A 12,159-nucleotide genomic window follows, 5' to 3' on the forward strand; every position below is an offset into this window, starting at 1 on the left:
GGGCTAATCTTGAGAAGGGAGCTGTTGAAGGTGACACCCTCATTGCCTCCTAAAATGTCAACGGCTCTTGACCCGAACCACCACCACCTGCATTTCGTGGGGAGGCAGTGGGTTGGGGGCCTCTCTCTTCACTGGTCCCCATGCTGGAAGAGGCCTGGGAGGCCTGCAGTTCTGGCCCAGTGGGCAGGCGGCTGGCTGACTGGCACAGCCACCCGAGGCTCCCCACACCTTCCAGGAGCTCCTGGATTCCTGCACCTGCTGGCAGGGAGAGGCGGGGCCTCTGAGACCAGACCAAAGACTCCGTTCCTGTTACTTCCAGCTTCTCCAGCAGGCTGAGCAGTGCAGAGATCCAGTCAGGCTATTCCCAGGACCACAGCCACCAGCTGGGACCCTGCGAGGCAGGCTTGGTGGACCGTGTCACTGTGCGGTGTGTGTCTGCGTGCATGCACATGTATGCAGTAGAAAGGAGGCATGTAGGCAGGCGGCGCAGGGAGTGGGGACAGAACAGTGCGGGGACAGGCAGGAAGCCGGGCCAGAGGCAGAAATAAAAGTTCATGAAGGAGCCCCCCCGCAAAGAAAAAGGACCCCCACCCCCACCCCCCAGGCTGTGCCCAGAAACAGGGCCTGGCAGGTGTCCCGAGGCCAGACAAGCTCCTAAAAGTTGATATTCTTCAAGTCCGCGGAGCAGCGGTACCTGCCACCCAGGGCCCTGGAGCACAGCAGGTTGGGCAGGCAGGGGCAGGTGTGGTGCTGGCGTTTTCTGGAGAAGGGGACCTGGGGAGAGAAGGGAAGAGGGCCACACCGTCACCAAAGGGAGCCGGGCCCAGTCCCGGCCGGTGTCTCATCAGCCCCACCCCAGAACAGCGATAACCGCTTTTATGGAGGCGGAAACTGAGGCATAGAGTAGCTAAGCAACATGCCAAGGTCACACAGCCCGTGTGCGGAGGAGCCAGGATTTGAACCCAGGCCATCTGGCTTTGACACAATGTGATCAGCCACAGTACAGTGCTGTCCACCCCCAAACCAAAAACACCACAAGCCCCCACATTGCTCACCCGGTCCCCCCCGCTGATCTGGCAGTGCCTGCCTGCTCACAAACTCACACCCACATTCATGACGGAACATCACTTGTAGCTCATCCATTAGGCTGTGTTGGGTGCGGGGGTGCAGCTGCCCAGGACACTGTCCCTGCCAGTGACGGCCACCCAGAGCAGGGCTGACCCACTGCGGTTTCCTTCAGGGGCTGAATAGGAGGGGTTAGGGGCATAGATCAAGTCAGACAGCCTGGGCTAAATCCCAGGTCTGCCACTTGCCAGCTGTGTGACAACTGGCAGGTTATTTAGCCTCTCAGAGCCTCAGTTTGTTATCCATAAAATGGGCTATTAAAAGTTCCCACCACAGGAGTTCCCGTCGTGGCACAGTGGTTAACGAATCCGACTAGGAACCATGAGGTTGCGGGTTCGGTCCCTGCCCTTACTAAGTGGGTTAACGATCCGGCGTTGCCGTGAGCTGTGGTGTAGGTTGCAGACGCGGCTCGGATCCCGCGTTGCTGTGGCTCTGGCGTAGGCTGGCAGCTACAGCTCCAATTAGACCCCTAGCCTGGGAACCTCCATATGCCGTGGGAGTGGCCCAAGAAATAGCAACAACAACAACAACAAAAGACAAAAAGACAAAAAAAAAAAAAAAAAAAAAAGTTCCCACCACATATAGTTAAGAGGTTTACACTATATACCTAAAGAGGTTTAGGGGTTCCCACTGTGGCTCAGTGGTAACGAACTCAACTAGTATCCACGAGGATGTGGGTTCGATCCCTGGCCTCGCTCAGTGGGTTAAGGATCTGGCGTTGCCATGCACTGCAGTGCAGGTTGCAGATGCGGCTCAGATCCTACCTTGCTGTGGCTGTGGTATAGGCTGGCAGCTGCAGCTGCAACTCAACTCCTAGCCTGGGAACTTCCACATGCTGTGGGTGCAGTCCCAAAAAGACAAAAAAAAGAAAAAAAAAAAAAAGTTTAAACTTGCAAAGAGCACTTAGTCGGAAGGGTGTAGTAAGATTCTGCTTGCGTTGCCTCTGCTGCACCCTTGGGGATAGACTCACACAGCCCAAGACCGCGAGGACTGCTCCCTGCCCTGCCCCACCCGTCTCCTGGCACCTCCTCACCAGCTGGAGGCTGCTCCCGGGGGCAGCTGTCCTCCTAGGAGGAGGGTGAAGGACGCCTGGACCACAGGAAGCCCGGGGAACAGGGTGCAAGCCTGGGTCCCACAGTTGCTGCTATATCAGCCTGACATTCACAAGTGGAGGCCCTACAGCCCTTCTCAGGCTTCTGGGAGCTTCGCAGGGAGCAGGGCTGGGTGCCTAGGGTGGGCCTCCTTAAAGTGTGTGCCTGGGCCCCCAGACAGGTTCGCCCCCACCCAGCTGTGGATGGGAACCTCTTCTATGGTCCCTATTTCACCTCCTTTTTTTTTTTCCCCAACCCACAGTGTATGGAGTCCCCAGGCCAGGGATCAGTTCCAAACCACAGTTGTGACCTGCGCCACAGCTTTGGCAACGCTGGATCCTTTAACCCACAGCACCGGGCTGGGGATCGACCCTGTGTCCTGGCGCTGCAGAGACACCACTGATCCCGTTGCACCATCCTTTGGAGCAAAGGGCTTTGAGGAGCCTTTCAGAATCTGAATTTATCAGCTCAGAGGGAAACGGCTCCCCTCGTTGCACATGTGAGGCGACTGAGGCCCAGAGCCGTCGTGCTAACTGCCCAAGACCCCTGGGCAGATGAGGAGCTGGGGACCCAGGTCTCCAGGCTGTGTGACTGGGACCCCAGCTGCCCCTCCAAAGCTAGGAGGCAGTGATGTATTCCTGGATTGGAGTCAGAAAACTGGGGTCCAGAGCAGCTCGGGCTCACCGTACCTTGTGACTCCCTGGGTGGCACTGCTCTCCTTCCCGCCCCAGCGGGGTGCACAGGCGCAGCCCGCGCAGCCACAGGCTGACCGCACAGCACGTGCCCGGCCCGCACTGCACATCCCGCTCGCAGGCCTGTGGGGGAAGACAAAGGGCCATTAGTGCCCAGAAGCGCCCTCCAGAGAAACCAGAAGGGCAAGGATATCCAAAAACCCTTGAGAAGGATGCTGAGAGCGGCCCCCAGGCCTCGGCCACATGGGCCCGCAGGGCCCTGCAGTGGTGCCCCTGCTCCCCTCACGGCAGGACGCTCAGGGCTCAGCGGGGCAGCAGCCCCGGATCTGAGGCACCCCCAGCTCCTTAGAGGCCACTCAGGAGGGAGGCTGTCGCCTTGTGCCAAGTGTAGAGGTTAGAAGAGGGGAATTTTGCAGCACTAGGAGATGCTCAGTGGATGCTGGTGGAACTGAATTCATTTGAATTCTTACAGGGGGAGGCCCCAGTGGCCCAATATCCCGAGGGGGTCAGGGTTAAGTTTCAGTGGACAGGACTTGCCAGGCCTGACCCAGTGGCAGCCCAGGTGAGGGCTCCCCCCCACCCCGTCCCCACTGCCCATGCCAGAAGCCCAGCTTCCTCTGAGGGGTCAGTGCCCCTTGACAAGTGTTCCCCCCAAGGCTTCTCTGCGGGCCTGGCTTCCCCCACCCCCCACCCCTCAGAGAGGGAGAGTCCCCTCTGGGTAGTGCTCCCTGAGCAGGGCTGAGTGACCTTCTAGAAAGTGCCATCTGTAAAGCCACACAAGCCCACTTTAACCAAAAGCCTGGATTGGGGAAAACAGAACTGAACCGCTCCAGGCTGCAGGGGGCCACCCGGAGAGGCACCTAGCCTTCCCACCTCCAGAGGGGCTAGCGACTTTTCTTCTGAGCTGAAGCTGCGAGCCGGATTCGGGTAACCTCTTCTCCAGCACAAGGCCAGGGAGCGCCCTCTGGCTGCCTTGTGGGAAATGGCAGACCTACCCCCACCCCCGTCCCCGCCCCCTCCCCCGTCCCCGCCCCCTCCCCATGCGCTCAAGCCCCTGGAGGAAAGTGGGGGACGCCAGGGCTGCTCGTCACCTAGAGGAGGTGCAGATGTCAGCCACCTGGCCACCCCAGTCTCCTGCCTATTAAGGTTACATCTCACGCATCAGCCGGGCCCTGAAAGTTCAGAGCTGGGGCCGAGGAGACCCCACTGGACCCTTCTCCCCCCTGGTACCATATCGCTGTCCCACTCTGGGTGGAGGGAATTTGGTCACAGTCCAGGGAGCAGGGCAGGGTGAGGATGGTGGGATCCAGCCTCTTCCGGAGAGTCAGACCCGAGGCAGCAGCAGGGCCCGGAGCATGGAGGGAGAGGTCTCACCTCTCTTGATAAGGTCTAGGGTCTGTCATGCGCTGCTTCTTACCCTCGCTTCCTCTCTGCTGTGCTTTCTAAAGAGCGACTTGGAGGCCTTACTAGGAAGATATTTTCCCATCTCAGACCTGCCTCCCACCACCCCCTCTGAACCAGACTCGGACCAGGGGCAACCTGCTGGTCCCATCCCCCTTTGCGGGTTAACCGTGGCTTCTGTCCTCTCCTCTCACCCTCCTGCTCTGCAAGCTACACAGAAGGAAGCCAGCCTTCGGGGGTTTACATTCATGAGGCACCGCTCTGCTGGGCCATTTGTGTTTATGCGCTCCGTCTCCAAAGCGTTGACGTGCCTTTGATATTTGCTCTTCTTTGAAACTCAGCCTTTCTCCTCTAAAAGGGAGAAGAACAAAGTTTTCCTTTCCGTGAATTCAAATGAATCCAATCCCAGGAACTCTTTGGCCTTTCTCTGGGTAAAAAGTTGAAGGAAGTTGAAACAAAAGTGAATTTCCCCCTTTTTTTCCTAGTGGCTTTTATCTGGAAAGCCCTTAAAGCGCGTCGCTTTCCTTTTGGACAAGAGTGGTCCCACCACCATGACACACAACATGTGCGCAGGGGAGGGTGGGTCCGGGAAAAGCCAAACTTCTGAGAGGGAACCACAGTCACAGTGGTTCCAGTGCTTCAGGGTGCCCGCCCTGGTGCTCAGATGCCCACGGTGTGGCGGGAGGTCTACGCGTTATCTGACACGTGCTGCAGGTCACTCAGCCAAATGCTGACACTGCCCGTATTCCCTTCAGAACTGGGCACAGAGTGAAAGCACATAACCTGTAATGAAAAGACTTTCAAGACAGGCTTTCTTAGGAGTAGAGAAAGCAGAGGTTAAACATAACCAAGAGAAGCTAAATAAGGTCACTGCCTTTAACGAAGTCAATCTGCCATGTGAGTTACGCTTCACATGTGGCCCAGACCGTATACCAAAACCAAAAAGGACACTGAATAGAAATGAGGGGGTGCTAATCTACTGTATAATAAAGAGTTCATCATTGCACAATCGGAACCCTCTTGTGACCAAAAGTCGTAACGTCAGAATTTGCAATGCTCTCCTAAGGCACTGAAAGCAGAATTTGATTTACACACAGTTTTTCAAAAGCAGATCCCCTTTGGCAAAGCGAGGTTCGGCGAATGTGAAAGTCCTCTTGGAAGTGCTGTCTGGTGGCTGGCTCCTTGCACCCTCGATTCGGGTCCTGTGGGGCCCCTGGCTCCCTTCCCAGGCAGACCCTTCCATCCGCCCGAGACCCGGGGTGCAGAGAGCGTCTGATGACTTACCCCGGTGATCACAGCACAGTCGGACACGGTCACCAGGAGGAGCATGACTGAGACCTGCGCGCCACCTCTCATGGTCGCTTGGGGTGAAGACAAACGCTGCCGGCTCCTGGGGCCTCGCACTCCTCCTCGAGCTGCAAGGCCAGGCTCTCCCCCCCCAGTTTATACCACCTGATCCCGGTTGCCCGCCTCCTCCCATCTCCTCCCCACCACGGTGTTATTCAGATGATCTCAGAGATGGAGATGAGACCTGAATCCCTAATGACATCGACTCGCCATCGAAACCAATAAAGATGAGCCATCGGCGCTGTGACAGTCACTCCGACTCTCAGGACGTGGTGATCCACTGCACGGTCCCCTCCGCCTCTGGGGCATCCTCCTCCTCTGCTTGGGGCAGGGGAGGGCTTTGGTAATAAATTAAGGGATTTGCAGTATCGTCATTTATCCTTCCCCGCACAGACCATGCAACACACAGGATCATCAGTTCCTTCACGGTCAAGCCAACAAGAATAATCTAGGTCCTGACTGTCGGCTCAGCATGGAATTTGGGGGGCAGAGAGGACACAGTGAGAAGGCAGTGTCCCTGGTCCCCTAGAAAGTTAAAATTCCAAGGGGGAGACATGAGGCCGTGAGAAACCAAGGCCAGGCTTGTGGGTTTGATATCCCTGGGAAGCACACAAGGAATTGCCCCAAGTGTCACTTTGCACAGGAACCAAAGGGCACAAGGTAAGCCAGCTCCCAGGTCCTTGTGGAAAAGCATGCTTGGGCTGGGCTGCAGCTAAAAGGTACCAGGAGCCACGCAGCTGCCTTGCTGATACACAGGCTGAGCATGAGAGTGGCCTTACCCAGGGGCCAACACACACGATGGGCTCAGAGCCAGTCTTAGGGAAGGTGACTCCGGACACGGCCCTTTCTGCTGGGTGGTGTGGGGAGGGACTTGGCCCAGACCTTCCCATGCCAGCCGACCCAGAGAGCTCTTAGGGCCCGCTATCAGACAATCGGCTTCTCTCCACAGTGACAAAAGCCATTATTGTCCAAGGCACATTCTGCAACATGCTAATAGGTGTTATGCACAGAAATATGGAAATCTAAGATCCCCACACTCAAGGCTTTGGGAAACACAGATTGCACAGTTCCACCTGCTTTTGTACTGCAGGACTTATCAGGGCCTTTCATATGCTAACAAGCATTTGAAACACCAAGCAGGAAAATGCAATTTGTAGTATTTTCTGAATAGAGGGAGTCACCAAACCCTTTTTTCTTGGCATGTCTCAGGGGACTAGGGCTCCCACGTAGACACACTGGCAGGCTTTTATGAGAAGTGAGCACAGCCGCCCAGATGAGACCCCCAAGGCAGGCATCCTGACTTCTGATCCCAGCGTCATTAGCTTCATGACCCTGAGAACAATGAGAATCTTTCTCAGCCTCAGTTTTCTCATCTCTACCATGGGGATAAGAGTAGCATTTGCATCCTGGGCTTGGGTGAGTATCCGTCCATTTATTTATCCACTGATTACATATTTATTCACAACCACCATATTGAAGGCACTCTTCTGGGTTGTGGAAACAGAGCAATGAACAAAACAACATCCCTGCCCTCCTGGGGGGGAGACAAGTAATAGACAAATAGGAGTTCCTGTCGTGGCACAGCGGAAACAAATCCGACTAGGAACCATGAGGTTACAGGTTCGATCCCTGGCCTCGCTCAGTGGATTAAGGATCCAGTGTCGCCATGAGCTGTGGTGTAGGTCGCAGGTGTGGCTTGGATCTGGTGTTGCTGTGGCTGTGGCATAGGCTGGCGCCTACGGCTACGATTGGACCCCTAGCCTGGGAACCTCCATATGCCGCAGGTGCAGCCCTCAAAAGACAAAAGTAAAAAAAAAAAAATAGACAAATAAACAGATTTATTATTAAATGGCTCGACATGAGGAGTGCCGTTAAAAAGGAAGGCACGGAAGACAACAGAGCACGACCATGTTAGTACTTTATTTATTTATTTTTTTCCACACCCACAGCATGAGGAAGTTCTCAGGCCAGGGATCGAACCTGTGCCTCAGCAGTGACAATGCAGGATCCTTAACTGGCTGCGCCATCAGGGAACTCCAGGGTGGTATTTTAAATGGGGTGAGGGTCTCTCCAAGAAGACACTTGAGAAGTCTGGTGAAGTGAAGGAGTAAGCTGGGCAGAGCCTAGGGGGCAGGATCGTGCAAAGGCCCTGTGGCAGGCCCTCCTCAGAGGGTTCCAGGAGCAGTAAGGAGCATGGCGAAGGGGGAAGGCAGGGAGGGGATGCTGCTGGAGCAGGAGCCGGGGGCCGGGTCCTGACAGCCGTGCAGGACAAGGTTGGTCCCAACAACAAGCGCAATGGGCGCATTGGGAGAGCTGGAGCAGGGGAGGGGCAGGATGTGCCTTAGACTTTAAAAGGATCCCTGGCTGCTTGTGGAGAATTAAGCGAGATGATGTTTGCGACGTGCTCAGCACAATGCCTGGCACACAGGAGCATCTGCAACCACTGGTAATTCCTATCATAAAAAGATGGGCCTGGAGTTCCCAGTGTGGCTCAGCGGTAATGAACCCAACTAGCATCCATGAAGACGCGGTTCAACCCCTGGCCCCGCTCAGTGTGTTAAGGATCCAGCATTGCCGTGAGCGGTGATATAGGTCACAGAGGAAGCTCAGATCTTGCATTGCTATGGCTGTGGTGTAGGCTGGAAGCTGCAGTTCCAATTCGACCCCTACCTAGCCTGGGAACATCCATATGCCATGGATGCAGCCATAAAAAATTTTTTAAAAATTTTTTTTCAAAAGAGGGTCCTGTCTTCATTCTTACAAAATTCTCCTGTGAGGTAAGAATCAAAATAATTTGTCTATGGAGTTCCCTTTGTGTCTCAGCAGTTAAGAACCCACCTAGTGTCCATGAAGACTCGGGTTTAATCCCTGGCCTCACTCAATGGGTTAAGGATCCGGCGTTGCTGCCTGCTGAGGTATAGGTTGCAGATGCAACTCGGATCCTGCGTTGCTGTGGCTGTGGCGTTGGCTGGCAGCTGCAGCTCCAATTCTACCCCTAGCCTGGGAACTTCCATATGCCACAGGTGCTTCAAAAAAATAATAATAATATTGTGTCTACAACCCACCTGTACACTGTGACACTGAGCCAGGCACATGACAGGAGAACCAGAAACCAAACCAACCATCAACTTACAGACAGAGAAGGTGGCGTGGTGCTGGGGGGGGGGCCGGGAGGGGCACAGAGGCAGCCCTGTGATGCGGGCCACATTCCAAGAGATAATGTTAGATAACAGCTGATCAGCAGGTAGCACCCCCATTCCACCTCTACATCCTAGTCCCAGCCCCCTTCCCTCCCCCCAACACACAAAACCGATTAGCCCCCCTAGTGGCTTGAAGAACCATAGCAGGAAATACTGCTGCAACAGGACCAATAACGTTGATTGAAAGCATTTTATGTCTCCTGAACACTGGTGCTTGAGGAAAAGTCACTTTAATTAGAGGAAGGGGAGAGGTAGATGGTGACTTGGTGGAAATCCCAGAAGAGCCGCTGGGCAGCTGTGGGTCCCTGACCCGCCCGTAGCTCCCGTGCAGAGGTTCAAGGAGCGCCTTCAGCGTGTCGGGGCCCAGGCTCCTTGCTCCTGGCTCCAGGGTCCAGTTTCTCTCCGGAACACAGAGCTCCCCTGTTCCCACACATGGGTGGCTTTCACCAGCATCCTCAGCACGTGCCAGCCAGACTGAGTTACTTTTTGGCTCATGGCGGGAGGCCAGGAGGGCGCTGAACTACGCTGGCGGGACCGAGAGCAGAGAAGGCAGTCCGAGGTGGGGACGGTGGTGAAAGCGGGAGGTGGAGACGGTGTTAATGCTGGACTCGCTCCCTCACGGTCGGGGAGAGCTGGTGGGGGTGGGCGGGTGTCCACAGGGTGTTCATGGGGGAGAGCTGCCTGGTGACGTGGGCCGGGCCCCCGCTTGTCTGCTTTAGTGCCATGGTGCCAGTGTCACCATTTTGCAGGGCTGTGTATACAGCCATGTATGCGTGTGTCTGTGTGTCTGTGTGTGTGCCTGTGTGCGTCTGTGTCTGTGTGTGTCTATGTGTGTGTGTCTGTTTGTGTCTGTATGTGTCTGTTTGTGAGTATCTGTGTGTGTGTGTGTGTGTGGTGAGCAAGGACCACTCCCTGGGGCATAGGCAAAAGCCCAGGGACAGACGTGCAGGCCCAGGTAGCCCTGACCTGGCACAGTCCCTGAGGTCATCTGTCCTCGTACATGGGATAACTTTAACTCCTACAGGGTCTGAGGCCCCTTCCAGCTCCACCCTGAGGCCACTGCTCTGCAAACCAGAAAGGGAGGGGGTGTCCAGACGCCACACTGCTCCTACCTGAGTGTGACACGTGTGACGACTTCAGTAACAATTCCTTAGTGGTTCACGAGCAGCTAATGATTAAACGAGAGCTGACTAGCTGACTCTGACTCAAGAAAGAAATGACGAAAGAATTAAGCAATTAAACAACGGAACCTCAAGCATCCAGACCAGGGGGCCTTCACCTGGGGCTGCAGCTCCCCAAGAAGTCCATGAGTAGAAATGAGAGGATCCATAAACTTGGGTAGAGAAAACAATTGCATCCTTACTCTCACTATTAACTGAATTTTCATTTTCCCCACTCTATTTGTAGGCCACAAACACGGAAGTATTCAGAGTACCTAAATCGTTGTCGCCAAGAGAAATTAGAGATTTTATTATACCATACTGCTATTGTTGCTGAGAATAGTTCTGCCCATCACTGCATTGAAATCATGGTAGTTACTAAGCTTTCTGCCAGGCTGTTATTTATTAATACATTAATAAAGACCTACATTTCCATGGAGTTTCCTGGTGACCTAGGGTTAAGGATTCAGCATTGTCACTGCTAGGCTCAGACTCCATCCCTGGCCCAGGAACTTCCACATGCCACAGAAGCAGCCAAAAAAAAAAGGGGGAGGACATATATATTACATATCACAAATTTGGTTGGTTAGCTGGTTGGTTTCCTCTTTTTAGGGCCGCATCCATAGCATGTGGAGGTTCCCAGGCTAAGGGGTTGAATCATAGCTACAGCTGCCGGCCTACACCACAGCCACAGCAATGCCAGATCCGAGCCACATCTGCGACCTACACCATAGCTCACAGCAACACTGGATCCTTAACCCACGGAGCCAAGCCAGGGATGGAACCTGCATCCTCATGGATACTCGTCGGGTTCTTAACCCATTGAGCCACAATGGTAATTTCACAATGTGTTTGTAATGTAAATATTTATAGCTGTATTTCAGTATATGCAATCTTCTTTGTAACTTCTATATTTTATTTTATACATTTTAAACATTCTTCTGAGCGGGAGTCACAGGCTTCCAAGGGCCCGTGGCAAAAAGTCACTCAAAAAGTCCCTGAGGCTAAGTGAAGAGACTTGGAGAAACAACTCAGTTTAGTGAGGTGTGGGGTCCAAAGAGAGAACCTCAGATTTGACACACAGGCGGGAGGAAAACCACCAGAAAGAAGCAGCAGAAGCAGCCAGAGCAGCCAGCTAGAGCAGGCAGATAGCAGCATGCAGGGTCAGACACAACAGCAGGGCTAATTCTGTCCCCACACAGAGGGCTTGCAGGGTGAACCAGCTTCTGATCCAGGAGACCAGAAGCCGAGCCCCTGAGTCTTGCTAACCCACAGACAACTTATACCCCCATCTGCCTCATCTTCAGAACTCATTGGATTAAAAAAACAAACAAACAAAACAAACAAACAAACAAACAAACAAAAACCGAGGACCAGTTTCCCATCAGTCCTGGAATCTTGTCTCCACCAAGCCACTTCCATGCCCGCTGTCTAGCCGGGTTGCCAATGATGGCAAGACCTCTTAATTCTACAGAAGGAAGGTGCAGCCAAGAGAAGACACAATGTTTCAGACAGTAGCAAGTACCTAAGAAGAAGCACCCCATAGCCTGGCCTCATCACCTGCAGTCACCCGGACCCCATCCACGTGGCAAGCTCCCTGCTCATGGCTGCTGCCCTTGAACTTGCCCTTGAACGTGGTTCTGCTCTCTCCTTCGGCTTTCCTCTGGGGCCTCTTCTTCCCTGCACAGTGCATCTCGAGAAAGGCGGACCTTCCCCTGAAGATTCCTCCTCTCCTGTCCTCTCCTCAACCCTCTCCAGCCTCCCTTCTGTTCCCACTAAACCAGCAAAACCACTTCCTCCAAGCTGCTCTTTGCCCCGAAAGGCCAAACGCAAAGCGCCATCCCTGGTCCTCATCCCACCTGCGAGGCTGCGGCTGTTGACACAGGCACCTATTCTTTCTTTAAATCCTCTCTTTCCACGACATCGTTTCTCCAGCCCCCTCCCCACACCTCACCTTTCTCAGTCTCCCCCAGGGGTGCCCTGGAGCTGCACGCTCACTAGCCTCCTGCCTCTCCAGATGCACCCCAGAAAGCTTCAGGGTGGCCACCTGGGTGCTGATGATCCAGCCCTGTCCCCACCCAGGCCACCTGTCTCCTGCCCATCTAGCCAATAGCTCGACGGACGTCACGTGCTGATACCCAGC

The 12,159-nt window shown here is 54.5% G+C and overlaps 1 protein-coding gene across 3 annotated transcripts in view; it reads right to left on the reverse strand.

Moving 5' to 3' along the window:
* Window positions 1-517: 517 nt before the first annotated feature.
* The window catches only part of PROK1 (prokineticin 1), a 48,980-nt gene continuing 37,338 nt past the window's right edge, over window positions 518-12,159 (reverse strand). The window contains exons 1-3 of one of the 3 annotated variants that reach the window (XM_085020603.1): window positions 4,326-4,547; window positions 2,906-3,031; window positions 518-774 (exon numbers count right to left, since the gene is read on the reverse strand). In XM_085020603.1, the coding sequence (XP_084876729.1) occupies window positions 655-774; window positions 2,906-3,031; window positions 4,326-4,460 (381 nt within the window). In that variant the 5' untranslated portion in view covers window positions 4,461-4,547 and the 3' untranslated portion in view covers window positions 518-654. 3 annotated transcript variants of the gene reach the window in all.

The sequence above is a fragment of the Sus scrofa genome, chromosome 4 (assembly GCF_054392235.1).
Source record: "Sus scrofa isolate SSC_HxYL_T2T_F1_AM1 chromosome 4, Sscrofa_HxYL_maternal_Yorkshire_Landrace_v2.0, whole genome shotgun sequence".
In the NCBI taxonomy this organism is placed as follows: Eukaryota; Metazoa; Chordata; class Mammalia; order Artiodactyla; family Suidae; genus Sus; species Sus scrofa.